This window comes from Pelobates fuscus, chromosome 4 (assembly GCF_036172605.1).
Source record: "Pelobates fuscus isolate aPelFus1 chromosome 4, aPelFus1.pri, whole genome shotgun sequence".
Classification (NCBI taxonomy): domain Eukaryota; kingdom Metazoa; phylum Chordata; class Amphibia; order Anura; family Pelobatidae; genus Pelobates; species Pelobates fuscus.
The window spans coordinates 373,575,608-373,603,394 of record NC_086320.1 but is presented as its reverse complement, the minus strand read 5'-3'; the positions used below and the strand labels follow the sequence as shown (position 1 = coordinate 373,603,394).

At 42.9% G+C, this 27,787-nt stretch overlaps 2 protein-coding genes across 2 annotated transcripts in view; both read right to left on the bottom strand.

Moving 5' to 3' along the window:
* SELENON (selenoprotein N) overlaps window positions 1–27,787 on the bottom strand; it is a 322,589-nt gene that overhangs the window by 163,117 nt on the left and 131,685 nt on the right. The gene's annotated exons all lie outside the window — the stretch shown is intronic.
* The window catches only part of MINDY4 (MINDY lysine 48 deubiquitinase 4), a 109,801-nt gene continuing 95,973 nt past the window's right edge, over window positions 13,960–27,787 (bottom strand). Inside the window, exons 16-18 of the mRNA XM_063452740.1 lie at window positions 17,649–17,829; window positions 16,155–16,227; window positions 13,960–14,333 (exon numbers count right to left, since the gene is read on the bottom strand). Coding sequence (XP_063308810.1) covers window positions 14,285–14,333; window positions 16,155–16,227; window positions 17,649–17,829 — 303 coding nt within the window. The 3' untranslated portion in view covers window positions 13,960–14,284. The remainder of the gene's footprint in view (window positions 14,334–16,154; window positions 16,228–17,648; window positions 17,830–27,787) is intronic.

Below are 27,787 nucleotides of genomic sequence, written 5' to 3'. Positions count from 1 at the left end.
TGTCTGCTGATTTTATACGCCAGATCCATCCCAGACTCCTTCCCGGGTCAGATCTTAAGAGGTGGTAGAAAAGTCAGAGGCTCAATCCACTCTAACACTCCGTTTAAACTCCTTAAAGTTCCACTTACATCAACGCGTTTCTCCCCCCAATTTGGGGCTTTATCAAGATTCTATGGGATCTGGGACGGATCCAGTGTATACAATCAGCAGACAGGTTACCCCTGCCTTGCCTTAAACACTGAGCTCACATTGAATTCATGTAACGGTATTCATTTGTCTACATTAACTCAATTTTAACCCCTCAAGGGCACAACTTCTGGAATAAAAGGGAATCATGACGGAACAGAATATTTCTGTCATGTGTCCTTAAGGGGTTAATAATTTGTGTAACAATATGCATTGTTTAATTATTTGAAGCCAATCTACGACTAAACCCACTTAAGTGAACATTCCCCTACTGGATTCTGTGGCTGTAACTTGGAATATTGTTTTACACGATACTTATTTGCAATTTCTGAACTCTGTTTCTATGAGTTGGTTACATTTTGCAGGGATACATGGTACACAAGATAAACTGTATCCTTAGCTACATTCTTATACATCTCTCAGGGACTGTATTACTGCTGTGCTGATAAAACTGGGGTTTAGATACCCAGGATTACTGTTATTTATGATCTATAAGTTTGCACAGCTTTTTGATTTGATTGTCTGGATATTTTAGTGCAAGAATCTTCAGTATTTTATTGTAACGTTTTAGTTAATCATTATTAGTTCCGTTGGTAGATTGTGTCTATAGCAGCAGTTCCCAAACTGTCTGCCGCAGCACCGCGACAGGCACAGGGGCGCCACAAGATATTTTATCGGTGCTATGATCATAGCAACGGAAACTGTGCCTCCCAGGGGAGGAAGGGAGAGAGTACCTGGGGGAGCTCTAACCTGAAGCCCTACGGATTCTCCTCTTGCGAGTTTGGCGCATTACCGCGGTTACCATGGCAACGCTCCGAATCTCACGAGAGTGAACTCTAGCAGCTCTTGAGGCTGCTAGAGTTAACTCTCACCACTGGGACCACCAGGGCTTCCCCACCAGACCACCAGGGATTGCAGGAAATGTCCCCCCTCCAAGGCAAAGGCAAAAGGTAGGAGGGAGGATATGAAAATAATTATTTTGAATAAAAAAATATTAACAACGCCTTGAACCTAAAAAGTTTGGGAACCACTGATCTATAGTCTTGTTTCTGCACTTCAGGGTAGTGCTTTACTATTACTATTACTGGTTTTTATATAGTGCCAGCATATTCTGTAGCGCTTTACAATATTACAGAGGGGGAGATTTAACAATAAATGAGCCAATTACAAAAACGTACAGGAACAATAGGTTGAAGAGGGTCCTGCTCAAACGAGCTTACAGTCTATGGGAGGTGGGTTATAACACACATAAGGACAGGAAACAGCAATCAAATAAGGAGGGAGTGAAGCAGAGCTGGAGGAGAGAGCAGAGTGCTGCCCTTTAGGAGAGAGGGGTAGAGTTTACTCTGGGAGGCCATAAGCTTTCCTAAAGAGATGGATTTTGAGGCACTTCTTAAATGATTGAAGACTAGGGGAGAGCTTGACGGCGGTAGCCCTTGTGCTTTGTCAGGGGCCCCAAAATTTCTGATGGCAGCCCTGATGGGGGGTGCGCTGTGCTAGCGTGCCCCTCTTCCCTCTTCTCAATAATCTGTACTACAGCTCACTTAGAAGCACTGGACCATGGTCATGTCAGCACTCGCGGCTCCAGCACGCAGCGTTCTCAATAAGAAGCTTCTTGCTGGAGTATTCTCTAGGATAAACTGAAAGTCTGAGCAGGGCAAAAAGGATTCCAAATGCTGCAGACAAGAGATCTGCCGTTTTTGCAAGCTGTTTTTAGATATACCCTCAATGAAAACATGCAAAAATAAATTCATGCATGTATTCACTGGGGACAGATCTACTAAACAGTGATTTTAGTCACTCGTGTATTTGCAGTGGAATGTTCTGTTATAAAAAAAAAAATCACATGAAAATATGGACTTATAAATCTGGCAATGAATTTAAGCCACACAACTCCCGATGTGATTAAACTATAATTATTGAAATATATTTTTCAGCATGTCATAGTACATGACTATTGATACTGGGGTTTTACATTTTGTTACATGTGATGGTAATCATAGAATATATGATTCATTTGAGATTGGTGATCTGTGTTCCTTTAAATGTGGGATGTATTACGAAAACAAACTGGCAGAATTGAAGCTGCTCTTATTATTTCAAATGTATTTCAATTAGTGTTTGAGGAGTGATTTATATTCTTGACACAGGCATTAACACTTCACTTGAAGGTGTGACGCCCTGCTTTGCATGTGATTTAGCGGACTAGCTTACAGTACACAGGATCTGGTAGACTTAGAGTTGTGGATAAAAGGCATATTGCACAGTCTGTTGCTCTACATAATTCATTTTCTGCATTTCAGAGTGTAATGGTGTCATGGAGACAGGCACTGAGGCTAATGGTGTTGTGGAGAGAGGGACTGAGGCTAGTGGTGTTGTGGAGAGAGGAACTGAGGCTAGTGGTGTTGTGGAGAGAGGAACTGAGGCTAGTGGTGTTGTGGAGAGAGGAACTGAGGCTAGTGGTGTTGTGGAGAGAGGCACTGAGGCTAGTGGTGTTGTGGAGAGAGGAACTGAGGCTAGTGGTGTTGTGGAGAGAGGAACTGAGGCTAGTGGTGTTGTGGAGAGAGGAACTGAGGCTAGTGGTGTTGTGGAGAGAGGCACTGAGGCTAGTGGTGTTGTGGAGAGAGGCACTGAGGCTAGTGGTGTTGTGGAGAGAGGCTTGGAGACTATGGTGAGACCTAATAGAAAGCAGTTGCTGTTGGGGGATTCCATCATAAGAGGTGTGGAGATGTACAATGGTGGTCTTGTGAGGTGTCTTCCCGGAGCTACTGCTCACAGAGACAGGAGACGTATCTGTAATATTGTTAAGTGAGCAAAGGAGGAAGGGGAATTGGATATACTTGTCCATCTAGGGACAAATGACTTGGCTTGCAATGAGGTTTCAGAGGTTAAGGAAGTTTTTTGTGTTTTTGCCAATGATATACGGCAGGTTGCTTCCACACTGTCATTCTCTGAAGTTCTGCCTGTGCATAACACTTAGAATGACAGGCGGATGCGTATTAGGGACTTTAACTTGTGGCTTGGTGGATGGTGTCGGGAGCAAGGATTTGGCTTTATTTCTCATGGTAGCTCTGTTTGGAATGGAAATAAACTGTACAAAAAAGATGGTTTGCATCTTTCTCAAAAGGGAACAAATGTTCTCAGTGAGCAGTTCAGCGGTTTTGCTAGGATGTATTTAAACTAGGAGGGGGGAGGAGGCAAAAGGGTGATAAAACATCAATCCAATTGTCCCCCAAAACAAGGACAGAAGGTGCCTGTAGCAAGTGGGTTAAAAGATGATAAGCTTAGAGTCATGTCTACAAATGCTCGCAGTTTAGGGAATAAGATCCATGAACTTGTGGCAATAATGGCAACTGATAGTGTAGATTTAGTCGCTGTTACTGAGACATTGTATAATGAGAAAAATGACTGGGACATAGCATACCAGGGTACTCTTTATATAGAAAAGACAGGGAAGGCAGGAAAGGGGGAGGGGTGGCCCTGTATGTGAAGGATAGCATAAAATCTAGCCTAATAAAAGTTAGTGAGGTGAACATAGAGTCCGTTTGAGTTACGTTAGAATTTGGTAATCACACAGTAATTCGTGTAGGTGTGATTTATAGGCCCCCAGGACAAATTGAAGAGTTAGATAATCTACTAGTTGAGGAAATAGCTAAAATAACAAGTTATCATCATGGATGACTTTAATCTTCCTGATGCGAATTGGAAAACAAAAATAGCTGCTTGTGCCAGGAGCACACATATTCTAAACTCCCTACTGGGATTGTCTCTAAAACAAGTCGTTGAGGAGCCAACTCGTAAAGAGGCCATACTAGATTTAGTGTTAACAAATGGAGATTTGGTATCCAATATTAATGTAGGTGAAAGTTTAGGATCCAGTGATCATCAGTCAGTGTGGTTTAATATAAGAACAGTGACTGAGTCACACCACACAAAAACAAATGTTTTAGACTTTAGAAAAACAGACTTTTCTAAAATTAGAATATGTGTAAAGGAGTCATTATCAGACTGGAGCAATTTAAATGGCGTCCAAGAGAAATGGGATTATTTAAAAGTTGCACTACTGAAGGCAACAGAAAATTGCATTAGGCTTGTCAGTAAAAGCAAAAGATTCAAAAACCACTGTGGTACTCCGCAGATGTGGCCAAAATAGTAAAAAACAAAAAGTTAGCATTTAGTAATTATAAAAAAAAAACCAGAGTGAGGAAGACAGAATGATCTATAAGATTAAGCAGAAAGAGGCTAAGCAAGTTATAATAGCTTCCAAATCACAAACAGAAGAGAAAATAGCACAGTCAGTAAAAAAGGGGGACAAAACTTTTTTTAGATACATAAATGAGAAAAGAAAAGTAAAACAAGGATTAGTTAGATTAAAAACAAAAGAAGGAAGGTATGTAGAAGAGGATAAAGATCTAGCTGACTGCCTCAATGAATATTTTTGTTCGGTATTTACAGATGAAAATTAAGGAGAGGGACCTCAGTTAAGAAAAAGGATAAATTAGTTATTTATTACACGTGAGTTTACAGAGGAAGAGGTTCTATTTCAACTGTCAAAAGTAAAGACAAATAAGTCAATGGGACCTGATGGAATACACCCAAAGCTATTAAAAGAGCTTAGTGGTGTACTAGCAAAACCATTAACAGATTTATTTAACCAATCATTGATAACAGGAGTAGTCCCAGAAGATTGGAAGTTGGCGAATGTTGTGCCCATTCACAAGAAAGGTAATAGGGAGGAGTCGGGCAACTAAAGGCCAGTAAGCCTTACTTCAGTAGTGGGGAAAGTGATGGAAACAATGTTAAAGGATAGGATTGTTGAACATCTAAAAACACATGGATTTCAAGATCAGAGACAACATGGGTTTACTTCAGGGAGATCATGCCAAACTAATCTTATTGATTTTTTTGATTGGGTAACTAAAATTATAGATCAGGGTGGTGCAGTAGACATTGCTTACCTAGATTTCAGTAAGGATTTTGACACTGTTGCACATAGAAGGCTTATCAATAAACTGCAATCTTTAAGTTTGGATTCCAATATTGTTGAATAGGTGAGGCAGTGGCTGAGTGATAGGCAACAAAGGGTTGTAGTCAATGGAGTATATTTGAAGCTTGGGCTTGTCACCAGTGGGGTACCTCAGGGATCTGTACTTGGACCCATTCTCTTTAATATTTTATTAGTGATATTGCAGAAGGACTTGATGGTAAGGTGTGTCTTTTTGCTGATGATACTAAGATATGTAACAGGGTTGATGTTCCAGGAGGGATAAGCCAAATGGCTAATGATTTAGGTAAACTAGAAAAATGGTCAGAGTTGTGGCAACTGACATTTAATTCGGATAAGTGCAAGATAATGCATCTAGGACGTAAAAACCCAAGGGCAGAGTACTGAATATATGATAGAGTCCTAACCTCACCATCTGAGGAAAGGGATTTAGGGGTGATTATTTATGATGACTTAAAGGTAGGCAGACAATGTAATAGAGCATCAGGAAATGCAAGCAGAATGCTTGGTTGTATAGGGAGAGGTATTAGCAGTAGAAAGAGGGAAGTGCTCATGCCATTGTACAGAACACTGGTGAGACCTCACTTGGAGTATTGTACGCAGTACTGGAGACCGTATCTTCAGAAGGATATTGATACCTTAGAGAGAGTTCAGAGAAAGGTGTGGCAAACCTAGCCACTTCTGAGCTATATGCAGTATAGGTTGTCCGTAGGCTGAATGTATAATGTGTTCCGTTAAATGTATATGTGTTGTGCTATGGCCGTCGCATGCTGACAGCCGTACGCTGCCAGCATACAAGCATTCGTACGACGAAACGGGCTCCCCAGGTCGACCACACATTCACAAGTCGTGTGGTACCAATTAACCCATTGCAACATTGTTGCAATCGGTAATTAAGGGCTCTCCTAGGTGGCCGTCGTTCGACTACCGACCATGCGGCGGTCGGCCATCTTGGATCCTTTGTCTCTGCAGCGGTGTTCGGTCATCGAGAGCCTGGAACTGGAAACGGCTACTTAATGATCCGAACACCGCTGGACTTCTAGAGCGTTCGGGAGTTCCGCGTTCGGTACATTATGTGTCCCGTACTTATTCGGTACTTTTAGACCAACTTCCATGTTTAAATGTATTATGTGCGGCGTTCGGTCAATTCAGCTGGGATCAGAGCGGTATTCTCACAAAGTGTGCGCTCCGACCCCAGCTATCTACCGAACGTTCGGTTATTCCAGAGTACCGAATATTGTGTGAATTATGTATTTTAAAGTCAATTGTCGGTTTTGCTGCACGAGGGGATAATCCACTTAACCGTCCATTTTAGTGGGAGTATCCTTCTCGTGCAGCAATGCCTGTTGGGAAAGTCACAATGCATGTTGGGAGAAATCCCCTGGATTATCTGTGTGGAAACCCCTTGCATGGGGAACTGCTTAAATATGCTGCTTGTGAATAAACCGAGTTAGTTGACTCCCAAACTGTGTTTCGTCCGGTTATTGGGAGGATTGGGGATATTGCCTTGCTTTCTACTCTGACTGTGGATTTCCTGAGGATACCAACGGATATCGGGTATTATTATACTGCATTCCGTTACAATTGGTGGCAAGCGACGGGATCCGAACCTTACAGCCGAAAAGCAGCGTTCGTGTAAACTGGAACTACCGAACAAGGAAAGCAAGGGCAATTCGTATGGAGATTGACTATACCATACTGAAACGACAGACTTTAAAAGAGCTACTGGAAGCCAAGGGCAAGATAGCCAGCAACAAATCTAAGGCTGTGCTGATCGCTGAACTGATGGAGGGAGACAGAGCCCGCAGCGCTACACCTCCACCAGCCATGGAAGAGACCCCATTCCAGAAAGAGCTACGAACCAGGTTGGCGTTTCTGCCGCAACCAGTACCGTTGGAAATATTGACCGTGATGGTATCGGATGTACAGGACTATCTGATGGCGACCTGCACCCCTGAGACACCGCCTAGGGCAGAATCCATTACTGCCTCCACCTATGGACAGGTAAAGCCCAAAGTCCCACATCACGCATTTAAAGCGTTTTGTGAAGAAAAGGACGAAATTGATGGGTACTTACAGGATTTTGAGCGGCTGTGCGATTTGCACGATTTGGAACCCGCAGTATGGGTGCCGCTGCTGGCAGGCAAATTATCGGGTAGGGCAGCTGAAGCCTACCGTGCTGTACCTCGAGAGGACAGCAAAGATTACCCTAAAGTAAAGAGGGCGATCTTGGAGAGGTATGCTATTACCCCAGAGGCATACCGGCGCAAGTTCAGGGGCTTGCGAAAACCTGAGAAAGATTCTCACGCAGAGTGGGCGCACAAGCTGGATCAAGCATCACTAGGCTGGATACAGGCCAGCAACGCTACTAATATGGAGGAGTTGCGACAGCTTATGCTACTGGAACAGTTTTTTAATGGTTTGTCCCCAGAAGCACAAGAATGGGTGAGAGACCGTAAACCACCCACCCTACCCGAAGCCGCTAGGTTGGCGGATCAGCATTTTGATGCCAGGAGGCATCACGGATCACAGAATAAGACTCTCCCTCGGATTACAGGGCCACCCAATAATTTTACTCCTACCGGCCCCACCGTACCCCTGCACAGGCCAGCACTGAATACTCCACCACCCCCCTCCCGATACAACGGCCGGGCTAACATTCAGTGTCACACCTGCAAGCAGTGGGGACACATTTCTCGGGAGTGCACCCAAAACCGGAGCCGGCAAGCTTGGAATCAGGTGCGACAAAATTTGGCACCAAGGGCTGCTGCGCACCATTACCAGGTAGCACCCGCCACCCAAGAATTGCTGAGCGCTCAAATCGAGGAACCTCTAGGGGTGCTCCACGAAGTAATGTCGGTCCGACAACCGACAACATCATCGGCAGCTAGTAACCCTAGAGGGGAAGGAGGTACAAGGGCTCCGGGATTCGGGAGCCACTTTAACTTTGGTTGCACCACATTTGGTACCAGGCGCAACCCACACTGGCGGTTCAGTGGCAGTACGGGTGGCCGGGGGAGCAGTATACCGGCTACCTACTGCCAAAGTACACTTGGATTGGGGTGTGGGAGAGGGGACTGTGGAAGTGGGGCTTATGCAGAATTTACCTGCAGATGTTGTGCTGGGGAATGACTTAGGCCAAATGACCTCCGCTTTTATTCCCCAGGCTCCCTACCAGGAGGCACACCCCGTAACCACCCGGCAACAGGCTCGCACCACAGCTACACCGATACACTCTGAGGCTCAGGTAAGAGACCATGTTCCCCAACCGACCCCCATGCCCTGGGATACCCCGACTACCTTTGCGACCGAAGTCCAGACCGATCCCACCCTCCAAGTATATAGGGACCGGGCACAAACAGACCAAGCAGGGCTAGAGGGGGAGCGGTACATCTGGGAGAAAGAGTTGTTATACCGTGTCACGACAAAAGATGTGGGGGGGTCTGTCACCCTGACTAACAAACAGCTAGTGGTACCGCAAAAGTATAGGCAGGAGCTGCTTAGAATTGCTCATGATATTCCCTTGTCAGGACACCTAGGGATGACCCGTACCTGATACCGCTTAACGCATGCCTTCTTCTGGCCCGGGATCTCTCAGGATGTGCGCCAGTATTGCACCTCTTGCGACGTCTGCCAGCGAGTAGGTAAACGAGGGGATCGCCACAAGGCCAAGCTATGTCCCCTACCCATTATCGCAGAACCCTTCAGCAGAGTAGCGGTGGATATCGTAGGGCCCCTGCCAAAACCCAGTCCCTCTGGCAAAAGATACATTTTAACTGTAGTGGATTACGCCACCAGGTACCCCGAAGCTGTGGCCCTCACTAATATCCATGCTGAAACCGTAGCGGAAGCGTTAATGAAAGTGTTTTCCCGGGTAGGGTTTCCCCAAGAGATAATCTCGGACCGAGGTACCCAATTTACGGCCGAAGTTACCCAACATATGTGGAAGGTATGTGGCATTAAGCCAATAGTTAATTCCGCCTACCACCCCCAGTCCAATGGGCTATGTGAGAGGTTCAACGGGACACTGAAGCAGATGCTTCGGACGTTCGGGGAGACCCACAAAGACTGGGAGAGATTTCTGCCTCACCTACTCTTTGCTTACAGAGAGGTTCCCCAGGAGTCGACAGGATTCTCCCCGTTTGAGTTACTATTTGGGAGAAGGGTGCGGGGACTCTTGAACTTGATTAGGGAACATTGGGAGGGAGAGAGTACTACCAACGAAACCCCTATCATATCCTACGTACTGGAGTTCAGGGACCGTCTGGAGGCGCTCACTCAGGCTGTACACACCAACCTCCAGGCGGCCCAGCAACGACAGCGACGCTGGTACGATAGAGGAGCCCGAGACCGCAGCTTTCAGGTGGGACAGAAGGTTTTAATTTTAAAACCCGTCCCCACAGATAAGCTGCAGGCCGTCTGGCAAGGCCCATACCAGGTAGTGGAGCAGCGATGCGACACTACCTATGTGATCGGCCCCTGCTCAGGGGTAGGGAAGAGACGCATGCTCCACGTGAACATGCTCAAACCCTACCATGAGAGGATCGAGGATGTGCCGGCAATATGTGCCTCCTCCTTAGAGGATCAGGAGAACTTACCCTTACCTGACCTACTAGAACCCGAGGCACCGATAGAGCCCTCCCAGGGAGTTCAGCTGGGGGAGCGGCTCAGCCCCCAGGAGCGTGCCCAGGTACAAGCGCTGATTGAAGCCAAAGGAGCTACCTTCTCCAATTTACCTGGTTACACTCCGCTAGCCACTCACCGAGTAGACACCCTGGGACAGCTACCTATGAGGCAGGCTCCATATAGGGTTCCGGAATCAGTCCGTACCCATATGAAAGCCGAGCTAGATGAAATGTTACAGCTAGGGGTTATCGAACCCTCCGATAGCCCCTAGGCATCGCCGGTAGTCCTGGTACCTAAAAAGGATGGCACCACCAGGTTCTGTGTCGACTACCGGAGGCTAAATGACAAAACGGTGTCTGATGCCTACCCGATGCCCCGGATAGACGAGCTGTTAGATAAGATGGCACGGGGCCAGTATCTCACTACCATTGACTTGTGTAAGGGGTACTGGCAAATTCCGCTAGCCGATGACGCCATCCCCAAGTCGGCGTTTGTCACTCCGTTTGGCCTGTACCAGTTCAAGGTCATGCCTTTCGGAATGAAAAACGCTCCGGCTACCTTTCAGCGGATGGTAGATCGGCTACTGGACGGGTTCCAGGAGTATGCCTGTGCCTATCTAGATGACATAGCCATCTTTAGCCAGACCTGGGAAGACCACCTACACCATATAGGGGCGATCCTAGATCGTATTGGGGAGGCTGGGTTAACGTTAAAGCCTAGCAAGTGCCACATAGGTATGGCTGAGGTGCAGTATCTGGGACACCGAGTAGGGTGTGGGCAGCAGAGACCCGAGCCAGCCAAGATTGAGGCCGTAGCAAAGTGGCCTACCCCCAGGACTAAGACTCAGGTGCTGGCGTTTTTAGGGACGGCCGGCTACTACCGGAAGTTTGTTCCAGACTATAGCACCCTGGCCAAACCCCTAACGGACTTGACTAAAAAGAACCTACCCCGACAGGTTGTCTGGGCCCCAGAGTGTGAGCAGGCATTCCAGCAACTCAAAACGGCTCTAACTAATGCTCCTGTGTTAACTGCTCCTGATCCAACTAAAAGATTTCTTGTTCACACAGACGCTTCAATGTTTGGATTGGGGGCAGTACTGAGCCAAGTGGGAGCCGATGGCGGAGAACACCCCGTAGCCTACTTAAGCCGCAAGTTGCTGCCGCGTGAAGTGAGCTACGCTGCCATCGAGAAAGAATGCCTGGCCGTGGTGTGGGCCCTCAAAAAGTTACAGCCATATTTGTACGGACAACCTTTTTCCTTACTCACAGATCACAACCCGTTAGTGTGGCTAAACCGTGTATCTGGGGACAATGCCCGGCTGCTGCGCTGGAGTTTGGCGCTGCAGCCCTTTGACTTTACCATTCATTATCGGCCCGGAAAACAAAACGGTAACGCTGACGGGTTATCCAGACAGACTGAACTCGAGAAGTGATCTGTGAGTACTCTCCCGGACATCCCCAAGCCGATCCGTTGGGATCAGACTGTGTATGCCGGCTTGGTTCTGGGGGAGCATTGTGGCAAACCTAGCCACTTCTGAGCTATATGCAGTATAGGTTGTCCGTAGGCTGAATGTATAATGTGTTCCGTTAAATGTATATGTGTTGTGCTATGGCCGTCGCATGCTGACAGCCGTACGCTGCCAGCATACAAGCATTCGTACGACGAAACACGGCTATCCTGGCCGTTCGCCGTACGAATACGGGCTCCCCAGGTCGACCACACATTCACAAGTCGTGTGGTACCAATTAACCGATTGCAACATTGTTGCAATCGGTAATTAAGGGCTCTCCTAGGCGGCCGTCGTTCGACTACCGACCATGCGGCGGTCGGCCATCTTGGATCCTTTGTCTCTGCAGCGGTGTTCGGTCATCGAGAGCCTGGAACTGGAAACGGCTACTCAATGATCCGAACACCGCTGGACTTCTAGAGCGTTCGGGAGTTCCGCGTTCGGTACATTATGTGTCCCGTACTTATTCGGTACTTTTAGACCAACTTCCATGTTTAAATGTATTATGTGCGGCGTTCGGTCAATTCAGCTGGGATCAGAGCGGTATTCTCACAAAGTGTGCGCTCCGACCCCAGCTATCTACCGAACGTTCGGTTATTCCAGAGTACCGAATATTGTGTGAATTATGTATTTTAAAGTCAATTGTCGGTTTTGCTGCACGAGGGGATAATCCACTTAACCGTCCATTTTAGTGGGAGTATCCTTCTCGTGCAGCAATGCCTGTTGGGAAAGTCACAATGCATGTTGGGAGAAATCCCCTTGATTATCTGTGTGGAAACCCCTTGCATGGGGAACTGCTTAAGTATGCTGCTTGTGAATAAACCGAGTTAGTTGACTCCCAAACTGTGTTTCGTCCGGTTATTGGGAGGATTGGGGATATTGCCTTGCTTTCTACTCTGACTGTGGATTTCCTGAGGATACCAACGGATATCGGGTATTATTATACTGCATTCCGTTACAAAAGGCTACTAAACTGGTTCATGGATTGCAGGATAAAACTTACCAGGAAAGGTTAAAGGATCTTAACATGTATAGCTTGGAGGAAAGACGAGACAGGGGGGATATGATAGAAACATTTAAATACATAAAGGGACTCAACACAGTAAAGGAGGAGACTATATTTAAAAGAAGAAAAACTACCACAACAAGAGGACATAGTCTTAAATTAGAGGGACAAAGGTTTAAAAATAATACCAGGATGTATTACTTTACTGAGAGGGTAGTTGATGCATGGAATAGCCTTCCAGCTGAAGTGGTAGAGGTTAACACAGTAAAGGAGTTTAAGCATGCGTGGGATAGGCATAAGGCTATCCTAACCATAAGATAAGGCCAGAGACTAATGAAAGTATTTAGAAAATTAGGCAGACTAGATGGGCCGAATGGTTCTTATCTGCCGTCACATTCTATGTTTCTTACCTAAGGCAGGCATATTTAAGGCATACTTGTTTTATTTTTACACACATCTGTGGCTCAGTGCATAAAGGCAAGAAATGGCATTGTTCAATTTAGATCTATTATCTCTCTGTGAGTTTAGGTACTCGCACGGAGCGTTCTCCTTTGCTAGTGTAGTAACTTTTCTGTGACAATGATTTTTTTTAACATGAAAAGCTTTACTAAATTGAGCTGAATAATTATTTTTAAAATATTTGGGGGGTTTCCCTCATATTTTGCACATAGGAAAAGGTGCTTGGGGGTACATTAACATTTTTTTTTATCCATATGTACTTTGATTAGGATTGTACTTCTTATCCTCATATTTAGGAGGACTTGTGTGCGTTGGAGTCTGACGTTTCCTGTGCCTTAACATCCAGCCCAGAATCCGATTATTAATTCAGAATAGAACCCAGGAGATTTTAGACTTCAAAACGTTCTTGTTATGGATGAAATGCGTTGGGTGAGGCGTCTGGTTGCATTTGTGCTATGATTTAGTCATACAAAAGCATGTTTAGAACAGTTTTTGGGAACTTTTTAATTTGTGAGTGTACCTACACATGTTTTATCCTGTAAAACATTTTAAATAGGTTTATACTATATATACTATATACTATACTATATATACTATATATACTTTGTCTTTATACAACCTATTCTAGGATACAGTTATAGCAAAGATTATAACCAAGAGCATGTCCAATAACCCCAAGTTGTTCAATGAGACCTACTATAGCAGTACCGTTGTTTAGGGCAAATATAGATTGCAGGTTATTATGTGTAAAGTTTGATAGTCACAGTGTTATATACAAGCACTATTAAGGCAGCTGTGTCACCGTTTCATTGACATTTCAATTGCAATCAAATATATCAGGAGACAAAGTAAGGACTACTCTGTCTAATTAGGCAAAGTCTAGATTCACGCAAGGCAGAAATTCCACCATCAACGTTTGTCAGTTCTCAAAGCAACAGCTGTGGGAAGAAGGCACCTACTTGATAATTGCACAGGTTGGTTTCATGAGGGCCCTGTGGCTTGTAGGATTGTCCACAGACCATGCATGGGAGTACAGCAATGACACAGGCTGAATGAAACAAGGCAGTGCCTTCCAGGGAGAGCTTCAGGTAAGTATATCTACCTTCAGCTTCACCCTTCAACTGATGCACACATATTTGGGAATGGGGGTTCTTTGGCAAAATATATACAGCCACTTTAAGGCTATTTTATTGATAACATGTGGGCTTTAATTTGAGCGTCGATAGGACATATAAGAAATGAGATAATACAGGCTAAACATGTTTATCAGGCATATTTCCCTTTAAAGCTCATTTTTGAACAAATAACATAAAATGGTTTGATCACAAAGCGTTCATTTACATAATAAACACAGACATAACATGACTGCAAGCCCTCCAAGGGATCGTCATGTGAACTCTTGTTCCTCGCGCAGTAAATGTCCTCAAAAACCTTCATAATTGAGTGTTCACATTAAAATCATTCAATTCATTACGCTTTGATTTGCTGCAGTATTTTAAAGGATGGGCTCAGTTCCATTCCAGTCGATGGTAGCTCCTTTCCATCTACAAGAAAAACAAGCGTTTTAAATATTCTATTTAATTGATTACAAGGAGAGATGCTTTAGCTAACTAGGTATATTTTATTGTAAAACTAAACACTATATACATATTCACTAACTGAAAAAACATAGAAAATAGGCAACCAGAATTATATGGTGAGAATAATAATCTGGGTTTAGGCTGGCTTATGTGTGGAAAAACAGGTAGAAATAAAAGAAATGACTCTAAACCAGGGGAAGCCAACCAGATGTTATGGACTGCATCTCCCTTGAAGCATTGCCAGCATTATTACTGCAAGAGAATTGTGGGAAATATACTCCACAACATCTGAAGTGCCAACATACAACTATCCCTGCTCTGGACCATAGAGGAGGTAATACACAGCCCAAAAAGAGACTGGGCCAGGAAGATAAAATACCCTGCTTAGAGAACTTGGATACAAGACTTCTCAACTTGTAGAGGTGACAAAATACCTCTTTGTTAGCCCGAAAGATAATCCGGAAACCTTGTATGGCAATGGAGAAGAATAGGTTCCACCATGACAACAAACACTATTGCAGATCACTGCAGCTTTTATAGACGGAATGCAGGAGGACATGGAAGATCTTTGCAACATAACAAGGAGAATATGTAGTGCATGGAGTGTCTGTTTAACTACTTATCAAAGGATTATAAAACCAGCACTCCCTTCCGTGAACACTAATTGTATCCTACAGTCTTAGAACAAATCATGAAACAAGTTCAGGATAACGACAGCTAATTAATTACACTGTACAGATCATGTAGCCACCTTATAAATAAAAATAGTAATTCAGGATTTAACACAGAACTAAGTGCTGATGGTTGGGAACAGTCCAGTCCATACCATTTAATTCCAATACTTAATAATAATAATACAAATAATTAAATTGGAAGAAAAAATGTAACAAAACCTAAAATGTAGTTAATCTAAAACATTTAAAAAAAAATACTTAAATGTGTGTAGATGGATCGTTTAAATTAATTACAAAACTGCTCTACTGAAAAAACACCTGCAACGAGCTTAAAGTGCAAAAATATCAGCTGTTTTCACTGTTCTGTTCTTTTGGCAGACACACGATGGCCGACATTGAGCTTGCTTAGCCTTTTACTCAACATCTGGATCTCCTTAGCTACACATTGGGCTTGTTTTCCTGAATGTGGATGTTGTGACTATTTGAGTAATATTTACATGCGGGTCAAATATGCTACTGATGGATAACTTGGGGAAACGACCGTCCAATTATTTCATGATCATCTCTGTATCCATTCCACTCACCGCACCCAACTGGCCATCCTCCATAGTGATTCTAGTTCTGAATATATATTGTAACAGTGCCCATAGAACAAATACTGTTGTCTACTAGGAAACATGGTTTCTGCCTGAAACATTAACCTTTACTTCTGGACCATGTTACATAAAAAGGGCCTAAACTGCAGGTCCACAAACATCCTAGGATACATGGAATGGATCTTATTGGGTTAGCAGAACTGCACGCAAGTGTAGAGGAAACCAGGAGGAATAATGTGAGGTTCATTTAACCTGCGATATCAGCAGCCTTGTTTAATCATTATAGGGCCGTATCACAGGAAATGTAGTTGACCAACAACTGTAGGTTGAGGCAAAGTTCCAAATCTGAAGGAGGGATCAGGAGGAACATTCTACTTGTTTCCATGGTGATAGCTCAATTTGTAAAATTTTGTCCTGAGTGACTTTTAATTAGTAGCCCCTCAATGTATTCAGGTGAAAAAGGTTCCAGTATGAGAACTGAGGCCATAATTCCATACACATGGTAAAGTACTTACTTTGTTCGTATACAGTATTCTATAGGAGGTGTCAAGTCATTCTCCGTGTCTTGAATGTAAGCTTCGGCTGTGTCTAAAAGAAACAAAGAGATATTATTGCAAAAATATGAATAGAGAAGCTTATTGTAACATTTTTACGTTTTCCAAAAAGCACAAGTGTAAATCTCTAAAATATCACCCTACTTTGGTTACATGTTATAAAGCGGAGAAATGAAGGATTAATGACAGCTGTGGTATCAGACAGAAACACAAGCAAAGTCTTTCTGTGCACGTTATTAGTATTGGCACACCAGCCGTGCTGCTTCGTCCAACGTGTTTACATGAAAAGAATAATGAACTCTGCCTGGATAAGAGAATATTACACATACATAGTAGAACATGCTTGTCTAATGTCAGTTTTAGAAATGGTGAACATTACTTTGATTTGCTGGAACAGCTGTGCATGAGGGTGTCAGGAGGAGCAAACATCTGTTGCAAGCTTCTCTAAGATTCTGAGAATGAAGACTCAGATGTTTGATGTATGGATGGAAGGTTAGAAAGGATTTGACTTGTTATGTACTGATTGGTTAACAGCTCAGAGACCTCCTGCTCACATATTGTGGGTGGTCTGATATTTATGAACAGTCCTCTGGGAAAATGGGAGTCTAACCCTGGCTCATGGAGGGGAAAAGGAGTTGGGATGTATCACAACTGGGCATCCCCTATTCATATAAAATGTGGACCAAAGGGAGCTTAATGTAAATGTCACATATGGTGCAGAGACAGAATTTAAAGATGACACCCACATTTATTTGAAGGACAATGTACAGGATGCAAACGTTTCGGGCAATAGCCCTTTATTAATGCTAATTAGCCCTGGGTGGGCACTTTAAATACCATTTGCGCATTTTGCCATTTTTTCTGTCTTGGTTTATTATACACTGGAGGAACTACTTCCACGTATCTCTGGAAGCAGTACAGGCAGGTATTCTGCCTCTACCTCATACTATATATAGTGATTACATTTCAAGCATACTGACCTGTGTACACTGTTAATTTACAGATAGCTGACACTTAATGTCTCATGAAAGACCTCAGACCATTATTTGCAGACCATGCTTTAGGCATGATGATCTTTAAGATCTGAAAGGCATTGTCTCATAATGTTTCAGAGATGTACATTACACGGTTAGGGGTGTAGTATAATATTTGCTAAAACTGGAAGAGTTATCTCCCATATAGCAGGTAGTGTGTTCTAGAGATTAAAAGGCTTGATGGCTAGTAGGCATGGTAGATTCTTTTTTACATGTCCAAACATTTTGGACACACAGTTAAGAAACGTCTTCATATGGCATCCAAAGCTAAGGATGTGTGCTTTGAGGGAGATTCCTCTACAAATCCCCTATAAATAGTTTAATGGAAAGAAGAGGCGCTGCACACATGGCCCTTTAACCATAACAACTACAATAAGGTTATGGTACTTGGACTATACCTTTAAATCTAGGTGTAACCTACCAACTGTAAGGCGTATTTCTTCCTGTTGGTTTGCAAGCCCATCGTAATAGTAAACATCAAATCTTCTTTCAATTTTCCAGTCATTCATTAATTCCTTTCGCAAGCAAAATAGGACACTGAAGTGGCTTTCACTGCACACCACCCAAATTGGATACTTAGGGGTCTTCAGATATGACCCAACCTAAAATCAAAGACAGAGACATGAAGCTGAAGTTGATTTGTAGCAATACTGGAAACTGATTTAATGTGTGTACACATTATTTTTTCTTCTTCTCAAACAGCAGAAACAGGGTTTGATTTGAGTAACTGATCAGTGTAGGTACACAAAACTTTATTTTTCAAAAGATATTGTTAAAATAAGGAAGATAATAAAAAGGTTTACATGTTGCATATGTTATCATTTTTATTTTAGAATCAGACACCTTTTAGGCTTTTGTCATAATCTACAAAATGTTCTGTCTTGCCTGATGTTACAAACAATTGTTTACGGTTTGATTCAACTAGTTTATGTAGTTTGCCATTTTGTTCAATGCAGATCGTTCTACCTTTTCTGGTAATTATTCATTGAATTCCCTTCTGTTAATTTGCATCAGCTCAACACATAAATAGCAGTTCATCCTGGGAGGTTGTTTGGAACGTTTACCAAAGATAACAGAGGAATCATGGGAAAGGTATGTTAATTTGAATTAAATGCCCAGACTGTGCCATGTCAGTTTTGGTGTCAGAGTAAAATTCCATTACACTGACTTTTCATTTGCTGGATTCAAAAGAATCCTTATCACACACATACTAAAAAAAGCTAATTTAAAAAGTCTCTGTCAGATTCTTCAAACTTATCTTATAATTATTTATAAATTATTTAAAATCTGTATGTGATTTTTATTATATTATCAACATGTGTCCAGTTTACCATCATGGGGAAGGTAAAAGAGGGCTTTACCTCAAAGATTTTCTTTCTGAATAAACCAAAATCCTAACATGCTTAAACTCTGTACTTAAATCGTATTATTTTAAGTTTACTGTTGTCTGACAGCAACTATCAAACTACACATTAGGAAAGGATAATTAACAAAAACTGTATTTAAACCAAGAAGAGAAATCTATAAAATAGATCCACATTTACATAACAATACATTTAAAATTAAACACAAAGCACGAAAAACAACAACAAAATAACAGGTTAATGTTATATTTAAGAAAAAAATAAAACATCAGTTCAGATTACTTTAACCCCTTAAGGACCAAGCTTCTGGAATAAAAAGGAATCATGACGTGTCAGACATGTCATGTGTCCTTAAGGGGTTAAAGAAAAAAAATACACACAGATTCATATTAGGCCTAACGGGACACCATAGTTACCAAAACAACTACAGCTTATTGTTTTTGTTCTGGTGAGTAGAATCATTACCTTCAGGCTTTTTGCAGTAAACACTGTATTTTCAAAGAAGATACCTCCACTGCCCACCCCTTAGATGGCTGCTAGTGGTGCATCCTGGGGCAGTGCTGCACAGTAAGCAGCACTGCCATTCAGTGTCTCCACCCTCTGCATGCAGACCCTGGACTTTCATCAAAGAGATGCATTGGTTCACTGTATCTCTATGTGGAGATGCTGATTGGCCAGGGCTGTGTTTGAATCATGCTGGCTCTGCCCCTGATCTGCCTCCTTGTCAGTCTCAGCCAATCCTATGGGGAAGCATTGTGATTGGCTGAGAGAATTACTTCTGATGATGTCAGCAATGCAGGCAGATCAGAGGCAGAGCCAGCAACAGCAGACTGGAATAAGAGTAAGATGTTACTATATTTAGTGGGTCAAAAGAGGCTAGATAGTGTTTTTAACACTATAGGATCATGAATGCATGTTTGTGTTCATGACCCTATAGTGTTCCTTTAAGATTTATGCTACAAACAAAACCACAACAGTAGCTTTAAGCATAAGATGAATGGAGGTTATTCAATAAACAGCAAATTGTTGTTAACTAAAGTGCACAATTTGAGCAAAATATGATGACTTGGAAAGTTCTCTATTTTAAAACAATAAATATAATATTAAAAATTCACTACAATTTACTGTTTAATGCATGACAGTGGAGTTCAATCACTAAAGAGACTGAGCAGCCAGACCATACTTGAGGAGACTGGAATGTGATATTTCAGCTACAACAGAAAAAAATAAAATAAAAGGTCTACTTTAGTTTACAGCTTTTGACATATCCTCAGTTTATTTTATATTTTTTTAGTAAAAGAAAAATCTAATACTGTTCACGGCTCTGGTTTGTGTATATTAAAGAGAAATATTTCATATTTATAAATTTGTGTATTTTTGTTACATGGAGCTGTATAAATGCCATAGGGAATAAATTGAAAAACACAATAATAAAAGACAAACGTGTTTCCAGTGCGTACTTCTGTTAAATTAACCACATCCATTGTTAGTTATGTTGAATTTGATCCCTAACAATCTGATGAGTACAGCCATTAACAGTTCAGTACTTTTCATTCTCTTTTTCCTCTGGGACACAAAACGTCCAGATAAACTGATTTTCCAAAGCAATATTTTTCCATTTCTGAACATTAAAGGACAGAATTTGAAAATGAAGTTATTTTGCCTCAGGACCTTGGTAGTCTTTTTTATCAGAGGAAGGATCTTTTTTAAATAAGGTTGAATTAACGAAGATTTGAAATATAAAATATAAATTGCCACCTGAATTTCTCCCAAACAGTTCAATTTCTTTTCTTTTATGTCCATTTTCCAGGAACGCTGGGAAAAGATTAAAAAAAAGCCCAAGGCAGGCCCTTCATTTGCAAATGCTGCTCTGTGTGAGCAAAAGCAGGTCATTTATATGCATTTAAATGGTTACTGCGTCAGTAATCTGAAGTGGTCATGGTGCCTGGAATCTGTATGTGCAGCGTTTTGCTGTGGTTCCCTCTGCTGCAGGAGGTGTCTCTCCAATTTAGACTGCATCATAAACTAGTCTGGAACAAGTCGTCCATGTGCAAATCTGGTGTTTGACGACATAACGGGAAGCATTAAGGCACTAGCTAGCAATTTGCAGCACTCCACATACTCTGTGTCCTCCCCTCAACCCACTCTCCCTAATATCCCTCCCCTGTCAGCAAGGGGGCCTGACATCAGCCGTGGAGGATCGCGCTGCAGGGAGAACTCGGCATTGGATCAAGGTGAGTTTTAGCTTTTTTTTTTTCTTTTTTTACTGGGGGAGCAGCAGTAATGGTCATTCTATGCAAAGCCAGTGTTTTATGATAACCCTGGCTTTTGGTTGGAGTAACCCTTTAGGAGCATGCTAGCAGTGTTCTGCACACGAGTACTACTTATAGCTGTAAGTACTACTCTGCTATCTGGTCACCACGTGTCATCTGTCATGTGCTCTGTATCGCTGGCAAACCTCACTCTGACCACACTCCCACTAGCTTTAATTTTATCCTATGGGATCTGAAACAGAGGATTCATCCTGAATGTATATTCAAAATACAGAAACAGGCTGATCAGAAATCATACATTTATAAATGGAAAATTAGCCTATTCTGCAAAGTATGCCATGGTATGTCGGCGTTAGAACAATATGCATAAGGGTAAATAACAAGATGATCGGTGTGAGGGGTCTCTAACTGAACTTCTGACATTTGTTGTAAAGAAAACTTTATCAAGAGCCTGGCTAACTCGATCTTAAATCATAAATGAGCCTAGACCCTTTTTATTGTACAGTTTTCCTTTAAAGCCCACACGACTGTTGCGTAAATCAAAGACAATAACATGAATCTATAGTTTGTGTTAGCCTGACTCTTAGCAATTATATTATTATTATTGGTATTTACCAGGACATACTTGAAAAACCCAGGACATACGGTACTTGAAAACTAGAGAAATCTCTATGTATCTTTCCTGCATATAGCATCAACAGATTCCGTAGCGCTTAACAATATTATGAGAGGGGGGTTTTAACTATAAATAGGACAATTACAAGAAAACTTACAGGAACGATAGGTTGAAGAGGACCCTGCTCAAACGAGCTTACAGTCTAAAGGAGGTGGGGTGTAAAACACATTAGGACAGGAAATAGCAATCAAATAAGGTGGGAGTGAAGCAGAGCTGGAGAAGAGTGCAGCCCTTTAGGAGAGAGCAAGAGACAGGTATGTGAGGTAGAGGTTACTCTGGGAGGTCATAAGCTTTCCTAAAGAAATGGATTTTAAGGCACTTCTTAAAGGATTGAAGACTAGGGGAGAGTCTGATGGCGGTAGGCAGGCTGTTCCATTAGAAGGGAGCCGCCCCCGCGAAAAGCCCTAAAAGCGTGAGTTGGCCCTACGGGTGCGAGCAGAGGACAGGAGAAGGGGCATACCTATGGATCTGTGAAGAGATATATGAGGGGCTAGAATTGGTCAATACTTTATAGGTATGGGTTAGCACTTTGAATTGACTCCTATAGGATACAGGAAGCCAATGTAAGGACTGACAGAGGGGTGAGGTGTGAGAGGACCGACTAGAGAGGAAAATCAGTCTGGCGGCAGCATTCATTACAGACTGTAGCGGCGCATTACGGCTTTTGGGAAGACCAATTAGGAGAGGGTTATAATAATACATGCGGGAAATTACTAGAGCATGGACAAGTTCCTCGATAGCATCTTGTGAAAGAAAGGGGCGGATGTGGGCTGTTTTTAGGATGGAATCTACAGGATTTGGCAACATAGTGGATGTGAGGCTCAAAACGTGAGGCCAGAATCAAGTTATTGGATACCACTAACTTGAAGGGAGAGCAAAAGAGGAGGATCAGTATTAGGAGAAAAGACAAGGAGCTCCGTTTTAGAGGGATTTAGTTTCAGAAAGCGGGAGGACACCCAGTCACAAATGGAAGAAAAGCAAGCAGGATGGCAGGGTAGAGGTCTGGGGAGGAGAGAAATATCTGGGTGTCATCAGCGTACAGGTGGTAGTGGAATCCAAATGAGGTAATAAGATTGTCAAGAGAGGCAGTATAATGAAAAAATAGAAGGGAACCAAGGACAGAGCCTTGGGGGACTCCAACCGAGACAGGACAAGGGGAGGAGATATCATTAGAAAAGGAGACACTGAATGAGCATTGGGAGAGATAGGAGTAAAACTAAGAGAGGACAGAGTCACAGAGACCGTGTGATTGAAAAGTTTGAAGAAGGAGAGCATGATCAACGGTGTCAAAGGCAGCAGAGAGGTCAAGAAGTATTAGTATGGAGTAGTGGCCTTTGGATTTAGCTGTGATTAGGTCGTTAGTAACTTTGATAAGAGCAGTCTCAGTAAAGTGGAGAGGGCGGATTAGGATCAAATCCTAATCCCTCCAATAACTGTCAAATTTTGGCACAGAATCGGAATAGACTTCTATGGTGAAAAGTGAGTGAGAGAAGAAAGCCGACAACTCCCTGGATTCCATAACAGCAACTACAGCACAGGCTATCTAGCTGCTGTGATTACTCCTTCGAGCAAACATATCTTGCACCTGCTGTTCTGACACTGGTAAATTGTAAAAAAATGCCAGTGTGTCAGTGTCATGGGAGGTAATTGCCCTACTTGGTGGCATGTCTTCAAATTTGAGGGATATATAACGATTTTGTCATTATAAGTTTGGGTATCTGCTGGGAATAATTCCCACATGATAGAACAAGCTACAACCTTACAAATGTAAAATATTTTGCTCATAATTTGGCAAATATGTTGTTGGGATGATATCATAAAACAATACCATTCCATTAGAGACAATGATTAGTATTGGGCATGTATTAATGAGGATAGCTTAGCCATTTAATCTTGCACATTGTAACAGATGTACCCTGTGATATATATACCCAAGAAACTCTGAATGTAAAGGTGGTGGTGTTGGGTTTCTCCTCTCCCCTCACTGCTCTTTTAAACCTCTTCCCACCCCCCCTTCCCTCTCTTTCCCGTCATTTGAAGTACACTCAATTCGCCTTTTCAAACCCTTCTCTGCTAACATTGCTGTTATTTACCGTCCCCCTGGTTCCCCTCTTCTCTTCCTTGACCACTTTGCTGCCTGGCTACCCTATTTCCTCTCTTCTAACATTCCATCCCTAATTCTCGGGGACTTCAATATTCCTATAAACCCACCTTTGACCTCTGCAGCCACTAAACTACTTTCAATTACTTCCTCCCTCGGGCTATCGCAGTGGGCAAATTCTCCCACCCATGTAGCTGGCAATACCCTTGACCTAATTTTCACTTATGCATGTACAGTTTCGAATATCTGCAACACTCCATATCCACTCTCTGATCACCACCTCTTATCATTTGCTCTCGCGTACCCCCTCACCCAACAACCTCAGCCTAACCCCCCTCAACTCAGGAGGGACCTTAATTATCTTGATCTCCAACAGTTGTCAGCTGACATTGATTCACAACTGCTGTCCATCCCTTCCCTCTCCTGTCCTTCACTGGCCATCTCCATATATAACTCTACTCTTACATCTGCCTTTAACACTGCAGCGCCACTCCAAACAAGCACCTCAAGGAGGACCCGCCCCCAACCATGGCATACTAAATCAACGCGCTACCTGCAAAGATGCTCCCGTTGTGCTGAACGCTCCTGGAGGAAGTCTCGCACCCAATCAGACTTTCTCCATTAGAGAATGTTCCCGCAACCCCAGGCGTCTCTTTGACACCTTTAATTCCCTTCTTCGCCCTGCTGTGGCCACCCCCAAAACTAACCTTACTGCTGATAACTTTGCATGTTACTTCACTCACAAGATTGAACAGCTAAGGAAAGAATTCTCCCCTCCTTGCCTTTCTGTTTCTCAATCACACATAGATCATGCCTTTCCTACCCTTCAGACATTCTCCCCAGCTACTGAACAAAAGGTGGCTGCTCTTATTTGCTCCTCTCGCCCCACCACTTGCCCGCTCGATCCTGTCCCATCTCACCTTATCAGATCTCTCTCCACTTGTCTCGTGCCTTCTCTAACACACATCTTCAACTGCTCGCTCTCTTCTGGCATCGTCCCTGCTGACCTTAAACATGCCACTGTAGTACCTATACTAAAAAAAACATCCCTCGACCCGTCCACCCCCTCTAACTACCGTCCCATATCCCTGCTCCCTTTTTACTCAAAACTTCTGGAAAGACTTGTCTTTACCCGTGTGTCTCATTTCCTCAATTCCAACTCTCTCCTTGACCCCCTTCAATCTGGCTTCCGCCCTCTCCACTCTACAGAGACTTCCCTTATCAAAGTTACTAACGACCTAATCGCAGCTAAATCCAAAGGCCACTACTCCATACTAATTCGTCTTGACCTCTCAGCGGCCTTTGACACCGTTGATCATGCTCTCCTTCTTCAAACTCTTCAATCGCTTGGTCTCTGTGACTCTGTCCTCTCGTGGTTTTCCTCTTATCTCTCCCAACGCTCATTCAGTGTCTCTTTTTCTAATGATACCTCCTCCCCTCGCCTTGTCTCGGTTGGAGTCCCCCAAGGCTCCGTCCTTGGTCCCCTTCTATTTTCTCTTTATACTGCCTCTCTTGGCAAACGTATTACCTCTTTTGGATTCCACTACCACCTGTACGCTGATGACACCCAGCTATATCTCTCCTCCCCGGACCTCTCCCCTGCCGTCCTGCAACGTGTCACTGCTTGGCTTTCTTCCATCTCTGACTGGATGTCCTCCCGCTTTCTGAAACTCAATCTCTCAAAAACTGAGCTCCTTGTCTTTCCTCCTCCTAATACTGATCCTCCTCTTTCGCTCTCCCTTCAAGTTTGTGGTACCAACATCAGTCCATCCTTGCAAGCGCGCTGTCTTGGCGTCATACTTGACTCTGGTCTCACCTTTGAGCCTCACATCCAGCATGTTGCCAAATCCTGTAGATTCCATCTAAAAAACATAGCCCGCATCCGCCCCTTTCTTGCACCAGATACTACCAAGGAGCTTGTCCATGCTCTAGTAATTTCCCGCATGGATTATTGTAACCCTCTCCTGATTGGTCTTCCCAAAAGCCGTACTGCACCCCTACAGTCCGTAATGAACGCTGCTGCTAGACTGATATTCCTCTCTAGTCGTTTCTCTCACACCTCACCCCTCTGCCAGTCCTTACATTGGCTTCTTGTATGCTATAGGAGTCAATTCAAGGTACTAACTCACACCTATAAAGCACTGAACAACTCTAGCCCCTCTTATATCTCCTCACAGATCCATAGGTATGTCCCTTCTCGGTCTCTCCGCTCTGCCCGTGACCACCTTCTGTCAGTTGTCCGCACTCGTATGGCCAACTCGCGCTTGCAGGACTTCTCGCGGGCGGCTCCCTTTCTATGGAATAGCCTGCCTACCACCATCAGACTCTCCCCTAGTCTTGCATCTTTTAAGAAGTGCCTTAAAACCCATCTCTTTAGGAAAGCTTATGGCCTCCAAGACTAACCCCTACCTCACATACCTGTCTCTTGCCCTCTCCTAAAAGGCAGCCCACCTTATCTGATTGCAAATTCCTGTCCTAATGTGTTTTACACCCCACCTCCTATAGAATGTAAGCTCGATTGAGCAGGGTCCTCTTCAACCTATTGTTCCTGTAAGTTTATTTGTAATTGTCCTATTTATAGTTAAATCCCCTCTCATAATATTGTAAAGCGCTACGGAATCTGTTGGCGCTATATAAATGGCAATAATAATAATAATAATAATAATAATAATATACGCTGGTATAAGATCAATAAACCCCACAGGTGTTTACTTTTAAGGAATTTTACCCACCAAATGTCTGCAATAAAAATAATCCTTTATTGGTACAAAGCTTTCCAAATCCCCTTTCCCTTTTCATCTAAGCCTGCTTGTGCTTTGATAGTAAGTGCCTATGCTTAAAACATATTACTTTTTGTCTAAGCGTACATTCCTGCATTTTCTCCCGTTCATGGGAATTTCCTTTCTGAAGATTTAAAAATCAGTTTTGTGACCTCAGGCCACAAAAAGGTCACTGTTAGTTTATCAGAGGGAAAACGGACAACATGTTATTATATAACCCATCATTATGAGGCAAACAAAGCACTCGGAGTATCAGATTCAGGAGGTGGTACAAACACTTTCGGAATTAGGTCCAAAATCCTTAATCTTTTACTGTAGTTACCGCATGCATATAAGCCAGGTTGATGTGGTAGAGAGATCATGTCAGCATAGAGTATTTTTTTAATGAATTTTCCAATGTAAGTGGTGTTTACAGACAATATAAAAAAAAATAGTCTAGCAAAATTAAAAATAAGCTAAAAACAATAATCAATATGAGTATGCATAATTTTACTGAATGAATAAAGCCTGTTCATCCAATCTGATATTTACAAGAATACCTCTTAACATTGCTAATAATGAATATTTACAGGTCAATTTACTAAAACAATGGAAAATTGGTTTGTAGTTGTAAGTCAGAAAAACGAAGATCTTTGGTATTTACTAGAAGGGTAATTTGGGAGCATAACTCACCAAATTCAATGTATATTTGGCAGTAAAATAGATATCGTAAGTGTGGCACATGGTCCTCTACACCATGTGTGGTCGGGTGGTAGAGTAATGTATAACTTGGTATGGACTCTACCTCTTCCTCCATCCTCTATTTTACCAGGAAAGATATACTGAGATTTCTCTCGTTTTCAAGTATGTCATGGGTTCACAAAACATTGCATCGATACAATATGGTACAATAAAATGCAAAAACCAGTATGAATACACAATATATACAAAATGTTACATAGAACAGGTAGGAAATATATAATCAACCATGACAGGTGCATTCTTTTTGAGGTATTTAGAGAGGGATCTCTTAAAGGACTTTAGGCTTGGAGAAGCTTTGAAATTGTGCGGGGGGTCGTTCCATAATTGCAGTGCTCTGTAGGAAATGGAGGATTGGGCTGCTTTCTTTTTGTATTGAGGTAGATTAAATAAAGTGCTGGTACTGGATCGGCGGTTATAGGAGGTGGGAACAGCTGGGGAGAGCATTCTGCTCAGGTAGGTCGGAAGCTTCCCGAAAAGCTCTTAAACACAAGGCTGGAAAGATGAAGGGTGCGTCTGGATTCCAGTGACAGCCAGTTTAGTTCTTTTAGCATGTCACAATGGTGGGTCCTGTAATTACATTGTAGCACAAATCGACAGAACGAGTTATACAATTCATTGAGTTTTA